A 7,953-nucleotide genomic window follows, 5' to 3' on the forward strand; every position below is an offset into this window, starting at 1 on the left:
TAAGATTTGTGACAAACTGTAAAGCATTAACCCATCACTGTACCCTGTATGCAAGGGCTGGTTTGCCTTCACTAACTGTACAGAGGTTCAGTCACTGGTACATTTTTATATATAAAGCCATGTTAGGGAAACTTCCATCCTACATCTGCTCCCTGATCTCACGGCGAATTGTAAGAGATCGCATGCTTTAGTTTTATCAAATGTGCCAACTGCTAGGACTGTCTTATGGAAGATAGCATTTAGATGCACAGCTCCACTGTCTTGGAATAGTCATCATTTGAAATGGAAACTGAGCAATCTGATGCCACTAAATGTTTTTAAAGCTCGGTTGGATGCTACTCAATCGGAAGCTGTTGGTTCCTGTTCATGTGGATAGTTATGTAAATTGTAATCCCTGTAATGATGCTGTAAAATGTCCTTTTGTTGTTCTGTTTATGTTTTTTTATTTTTCATGTGGAACCTACTTGAGCAGGTCTCCCTTGAAAAAGAGATCAATGATCTCAATGGGATACACCTGGATAAATTAAGGTTTGAAATGAAATGAACAAGTCTCGAGTGAAAACATAGCTAAACTTCCAGGTCATCTTTTTGGCCCCAAGTTTGACGAATGCTTTCACTAGGTGGACATTTCACCATCTACTGTATTTATAACTCTAAAAAATAATATTTTTAAAACATATTATCTTGGTTTCTTCTTTTCTAAGGTTACTTGTTCTGTTGTCTTATATAATACCTGTTTTTGATATTTATTTTCTTATTAGCATTTATATGCATTGCAAAAGCACAAAGATGTCCTTCTTTAGATTAAGACATAATTTCTTGTCTGAACAACAAGAAGAGCGGGGAGATGGAGATCTATAGGATTTCTGAAGTGTTGTTACAAGTATAGTCATACGAAAATGTAATAATAATGTTTTACAATGTTAACAGTTTTTAAGGATGTTAAACTATATGTTTTGAGAGACTTTGCCCAGACAAAGGAGGCAGTTTGCTTTTTATTGTTGTGTGAAGAGTTAACCAATTTCGAATTTTCCCCTTCATCTCACTGAGGGATTCAGGCTCCATCTAAAGAGCAATAAAAGACGGAGCGCAGAATCCATATGGGTACTCGGATTAATGACCCCTTGTCAGCACAACGATGACTGTAGTCCTTAAAAGTTGAGCACTTTACATTAAAAGCCACACTACCATTATGGACACAAGGGAGAGCAGCTCAGAGATATTTTGCCATGAAGTCAAATCTCGACTTTTAGAGTCACCGATTGGAGTAAGAAACACTTATCAACAATACTTTTATGGACTCAGGAGCACGGAAACATATTTGTGTTCGGGGGGTTGTGGTTGACATGAACAAGAATCGGTCAACATTTATATGCAGAATGTTTCCTTTTTTTTCTCTTACCGCTTTCCCCCATTCGAATTAAGCGTCTGTGTGAAACCGAAATGTTATCTATAACTAGGAGCATGGCATTTCTAAACATAAGGGAGATCCTGTTTTAGTACAACAAAGCAGGGAAGAAAAAATACGCCTCAATGTTTACGGAATGTGTAAACAGAGGAACCTTTTCTAAGAACTATGGGCGCTATCAGAAGCAATCTGCTACAAAGCCTGTGAAGAAATACGGCCAATACAAACTCCTTTGAACTTATTCAACACAGTGCTGTTCCCACGTTCTTCCATCAGAGGGAATTATACTGCAGTGGGCTTGAAATAATAAGCCATCCTGAGACACAACAACGAAGATTTACACGAGTGGTCCGTTATATCTCTCACAGGCTCCGCCCTCTACTGGACTCTATGGGTACTACCTTATCATGCAAGCATTCTCCTACTGAGACTTCTATAGACGTAGCCGGCCCCGGGCGGGCCTACCTGAATGCGCGCGCATCACACCGTATAAAAGGAGGCCTCGCCTCCTGACTGTCATCCCTTTCTCTTCAGCGAGCAAGAAAAAACTAAGACAAGAGACGAGAGTTTGAAAAGTTTGGAGAAGTTGAATCATGGACTCACCACTTTTGGAGCAACGGCCCTGCCCTTCGTGCCCAGGCTTGATTGCAGGTGCCGACCTCCACCTTCGAGTGCCTGGGGTGTGACCACGCGGCGGCCGGCCTGGGCCAGTTTCCGTCCTGGGCCAGTTTCCGACCTGCAATGCCTGCCGCCTGATTCCGTGGCTCAGCCGCCGCTGCGAGCACTTCCAGGAGCGGTATGTCGCGCTAGAAGAGGCGGAGGACCAGGATCTCGACGTGGTTGAGATGGAGGAGCAGGATGCCCCGTTCACCGAGGAGGAAGACGACGACGACACCTCGGCGTCTGATGTTTCCGGGGCCGGCCTCCAGGAGGGTCCACAGCACAGGTCTGTGCGGCGGGACTTCCCGGCGGTGATGACTATAGCGGCGGAGCGTGCAGGCTTTCCGCTCCCCCCACCGCTGCCACAGAGGCCGTGAGCTGCCTCCACGAGGGCTTCTGCGGCCCGGTCCGGCCCGTCCGGCGCAGCCAACCTTCGTTTCAAGGAGTCAGACATCTGGCCGTGTGTGGAGGCGACGTGGCGACAGCCACTGAAAACGAAGGCTCCGGTGGCAACATGGGCAGGGATTCTGAGGGTGCAGGGCCGCTCGGACACGGAGTGTCCCGGTGTGCCCCCCCTTGATGAGAGCCTTGCGGCCCATCTGCTTCCGCAGGCAGCCGGGTGGGCAGAGGGCAGGAAGCCTCTGCCCCCACGCAGATGGCCGCAGCGGCCAATAATTTTGGCTGTTGAGTGTGTCGCTGATTTCCCCTCAGCAGGAAATCCCCGCCTCCCCGCCTCCGAACGGGAGCGAAATTCGGACCACTGCATGGGCCAGGTGAATAATCTGGTCCACAGTATGGCTACCACAGCTGGACGTGTGATGTCCCTGGCCACAGTGGCGTCGCGTCACGTGTGGCTGGGTCTGACCGCACTGTCCAAGAAGAACCGGGATGATCTCCTTGGGGCCCCCGTATCCACGGAAGGGCTCTTCGGGTCGATCACCTCGGTCACCCAACGCTTCAGTCGCTTAGAGGAAGAGAGGGCGCAGCTCAGCCGCATCCTGCCGCTGGCTCGTCCTCAGGCTCTTCCCCGGGGGGGGAGAGCGCCCGGATGTGGTAAGGCGGAGAGAGAGGCGCAGGAATAGTGGCTGCCGTACTCCGGCCCCGCAGTGGGACCTGCCGTTGGTGCTCGAGGCTCTGGTCACAGAACCATTTGAGCCTCTGGAGCTCTCCTCCCTGAAAGCACAGTCATGGAAGACAGCGTTGCTACTTGCCTTAACTTCGGCCAAGAGAGTGTCGGAGCTGACCGCTCTGTCGGTGCACCCAAGTTACTTAGTGATCCGGGGTGACCGTAGCAGGGCGACTCTCAGACCGAACCCTTCCTTTGTTCCCAATAATCTAAAGAGCTCAAGGGCTATACAGTTAGGAGGCTTTAATCTTCCACCCCATAGTGGGGCCAGGGAGGCTAAATTGCACATCGCATTAACACCATAACTTAACGTGCATTGCGGCTAAACAATCCAATTACCGAGCTTCAAGCTGAGGATATTGGGTAATCAGTTCAGCGGGTGTGTATCACAATGATGCTCGAAATGTCCCTTATAGGCCTACGTCTGTTTCTGGTGACTTTATTTTGAAATTCAGTTCCTGAGGAACAGCCCAAGATTATAGAATCAAACAAATAAATAAAAACAAGGATAATTGTGTGTTATTGTTGAGTAAATAATAGTGTGTTATTTAGAAAAGAATAAAAAATTAGATTAAAAATACAGATTTCAGTATTCTGAGGCTCTGAGCCCCCATTTATTTCCCTCACAGACGGCAACAAAAGTCAGAAATTAATACGATTTAAAATAAAAACAATAATCTGTGGCTTGATATTGGAGTAACAACATGTTTCTATGAACAACACAGCTTCCGGTCTACCACGAACGACCGGACAAAGAACTGCTGCAGGCCACGAACACATACCAGTAGCAAATACACGCTTAAAACTCCGGGCTCGTGCAACACATGGAAAAAAAGGAGAAAATCGTGTTGGTGAAACACGAACAATAGATTTAAAAATCGGTGGGTGAACACGAAAGCCATGAGACTGGGTGGTCAGGGGGAGGAACAACACAGGCACCAGGTGCACACAACAGCCAACAACATACATGCGGAACAGGGAAGTTGTCGTCAATATAGCCCCACACAGTACAATGATTAATCCAGATGCCACTTGACCTCAGTAAACGGCGTCTCGACGTTACAACACTCCCCTCTTCTCCTAAAAGCGCACAGTACTCAATTCTCAAGTACCCGAGATAAACAGGCTGCCACCAACGTTGGCTTCCCGCCCATAACTGGACCAGTAAATTGCATAGGGTGCAAGGACCACCCTGTGAGAATGTGTGTGTGAACTACAACGGACATAATAGATCCTCCCCTGAAGCTATGACACACCAGATCCCTCCCTGAGGCTAAGGACCTAATATATCCCTCCTTGAGCATGGACACACTAGATCCCTCCCCTTTGAGCATGGACCTAATATATCCCTCCTTGAGGCCATGGACACACTAGAACCTCCCTTGAGGCTAGGACCAAAATATCCCCTCCCTTGAAGGCATGGACACACTAGATCCCCTCCCTTGAGGCTAAGAACTAATATATCCCTCCCTGAGGCTAATGGACACACCACCAAACATTGTCCACATTTCCTTCCCCTCTCGCCAGGAAGCACAGGTCTTAACAGTCCCAGGTTCGGACCACCAGTCACCACCCGTTCATCCACCGCCGCCTCCCCGCCACATCAGCGGGGCCAGGAAGCCGTTACCGGCAAGCTGTTTTGTCTGTTTGAAGGCCTCTGGTCCTGCCCCTATTCCACCCAGGTTCTGTCGACTCCTCGTGGGTCCGTTAGCTCGTCCGTTAGCTCGTCCGTTAGCTTCTCCTCCTTGTCTCCGTTAGCTCGTCCGTTAGCTCGTCCGTTAGCTCGTCCGTTAGCTTCTCCTCCTTGTCTCTCGTCTCCTGCTGCCTCAGCAGCTGTGGACCCCTGGTCAGTTCCAGGCCTAGCCACCCCCAGCCGCGGTTCCTCTCCTTGGTCCCTCTTCTTTCCTCTCGTCATTCTCACCTCCTCACTTGGTCGAATCCCACTTCTGACACCAATTGTGAGACTGACCGTTGAGCGGCCCGACCAAGCAAGGAGGCAGGGGCAGAACGTCCAAAAATATAACCCGACGTGGGCATTTATTAAATGATCACACATAATGACACAGCCTCAATAAGTGGTTCCCGTGCCCAGCCTGCGGCCACCAGCAGCTCACACAGACTGACCCTCAGCACAACAAGAAACAATTGAGGGGGGAGCAATTAGACACAGGTGAGGGGGGAGGAGACAACACAGGGCACCAGGTGCACACAATCAGCAACAACATACATGGGGAACAGGGAAGTTGTCGTCAATATACCCCACACAGTACAATGATTATATCCAGATGTCCACGTGAGCTCTAGTAACGGCGTCTCGTCGTTACAGGCAGCCATTCCATTCCAGTGTCTGTTGAATTCCAACATAGAGAAATGTTGTCTATTTTCCATCTGCAGTCCCTGGGCATGTACAAATATAACAATCGATAAGCACTGAAGACGTGTCTTATTGTCTATCACACTAACAATTAAAACAGATCAAAATACAGATGTACAATCTATTAGGTCTAACACATTTAACATTACAACTATAATGTTACAATTCATTTAACATCTCAAATCACAGTAAAATGAATGTTGAAAGCAGTGTAACGGGTGTTAACAGGTTTTGTGTGTCTGTATCAGGAGGAGAATGACATCCCCAGCTGTGACCTGAGTGGCTTCATCCGACCCAGCCCCGTCATTGTCGCCTCTCCTCTGTCCACCTTTCACAGATGTTCCTCTGAGGATGGCCCCATCATACCTGAGACTCAGGTAAGACCTGCGTCCCTGGACATGTACCCAATGCCATTTATTGATACGTTTATAAAAATAAGATCTCTGCCAGAATGGTCAATGAAATGGTCTTTGTCGTCATTATCTTAGTAAGTCTCTGACAGTTAGAAAAACATTGCTGATAGTTATTTCATTATAGTTTCAGTGATGTAATTCTGCCAAAATGTAAATGGCACTGTAAATAAAATGGTCATCTTATTATGAGCCAACCTACTCCTACTTTCAAAAGATTCATAAACGTCAACTAACATTGCTGTCTATGCTCGATTATGGACTACGGACAGTGGGCAAAAGGAACTTACTTTTTTATAAGATAAAAAAGAAGACTTTTTAACAACATAAATATACACAATGCATAGATATTTTTGATAAACGTTATACAGTTTTTATTTTAATATGTGTTTGTATTGGTAATATATTAACACAAATTGTATCTCTCAAGAATGTTTAAATGAAGAATACAACGTGATTAGAATAAACCTTTTAGACTATGTCATTTATTGAGTATGGCAATGAGGGTGAATTATAGAAATGAAATGTTTATCTGGAGGAGGACGCTGTTCTTCAGTCCACACATGAAGGGCCAATCAAATACAAATAAATAGAAAGTACATGTTATTGGTTTATGCTTTTTGGCTAGGTTTATGAAGTCTCTGTCAGTGAACACACAAACACACACACTCACTCACACACACACACACACACACACACACACACACACACACACACACACACACACACACACTCTAATGTTCTATAAACCTAAAAGCACATGTGTGTGGTTCTTTATGGTCTCAGCGCATTAACCCGTGTGCAGAGGGGGTGGAACATATGACAGAACTCTGTGTGTTTTTATATTTTTACAACCCTGAACCAAATCATTATTATTTGTATTTGCCAAGCATGTGTGTATGTGCCTGAATATCTGAGATGAATGGAAAAAGTTTGTGTTCACGTGTGTGTGTGTGTGTGTGTGTGTGTGTGTGTGTGTGTGTGTGTGTGTGTGTGTGTGTGTGTGTGTGTGTGTGTGTGTGTGTGTGTGTGTACACACACACACACACACACACACACACACACACACACACGTGAACACAANGACGGTATATTACGCTGTTTTTTTTCTGCTTCGAATAGTTCTCTCTTTTTTCACCATACCTGTGTTTGCATCCCTGTTAAATCTACAACCCAAAAATAAACATATGGAGATGGGTTGCTATTTTAAAAATGTGCAAATCGATTTAGGAACCTATGTGAACATATTTTAAGTGGGGGCGGACCTCAAATCCTATAGGGAGGTCTGGGGGCATGCTCCCCCGGTAAGATTTTTTTTTAAATGTTGGAATTAAATGTTAAAGTTAAAGCCTTTTATTGTCATTATACACAGAGTATAACGAGATTCAGAGTGCAACTCTGTCCCGGTGTGCAAAAAATACAAACAAATACATAACAGTAAAAAAAACGGCAAGACAACATACTATCATACGGGGGAATAAATAGTTAAAAATATTGATATAAAAATAGTATATAAAGTGCATTAAAAGTGTGTATGTGTGAGAATGATTACGATTATTGCATTATGTGTGGTGGTTGAGCAGCCTGACGGCCCAGGGGTAGAAACTGTTTTTGAGTCTGTCCGTGACTTGAATGTGCATCAATCTGGTGCATTTTGAGGGGGAAATAAAGAGACTACACCCATATGAAACAGAACTGTATACATTTAAATAATCATACAATCATAAGTACATGGCCACAACCAATAACACACCATATCCGATATGAAAAAAACATTGAAACTTGTTTATTTATTTGTTTTTGGTTCATTTATAGTTGTGAGTGTGTCTGTGCTCCTGAATCAGCCTCACCTGTCTCCCTCCTCTCCCCCCTGCTCCTCTTTGAGGCAACAGCAAAGACTAGTTTTAGCTCTCAACAAGTTTATCTTACCTTTTTTCACCTAACCTAGTTAATATTTATGTGCGTCGACTATAGT

The 7,953-nt window shown here is 45.5% G+C and overlaps 1 protein-coding gene across 1 annotated transcript in view; it reads left to right on the plus strand.

Annotated features, from left to right (window-relative positions):
- LOC104967593 (teneurin-3-like) overlaps positions 1-7,953 on the plus strand; it is a 48,933-nt gene that overhangs the window by 38,074 nt on the left and 2,906 nt on the right. The window contains exon 11 of the mRNA XM_010797092.1: positions 5,817-5,945. Within this exon, the coding sequence (XP_010795394.1) occupies positions 5,817-5,945 (129 nt within the window). The remainder of the gene's footprint in view (positions 1-5,816; positions 5,946-7,953) is intronic.

This window comes from Notothenia coriiceps, unplaced genomic scaffold, assembly GCF_000735185.1.
Source record: "Notothenia coriiceps isolate Sejong01 unplaced genomic scaffold, NC01 NC01_scaffold00037479, whole genome shotgun sequence".
Taxonomy (NCBI): Eukaryota; Metazoa; Chordata; class Actinopteri; order Perciformes; family Nototheniidae; genus Notothenia; species Notothenia coriiceps.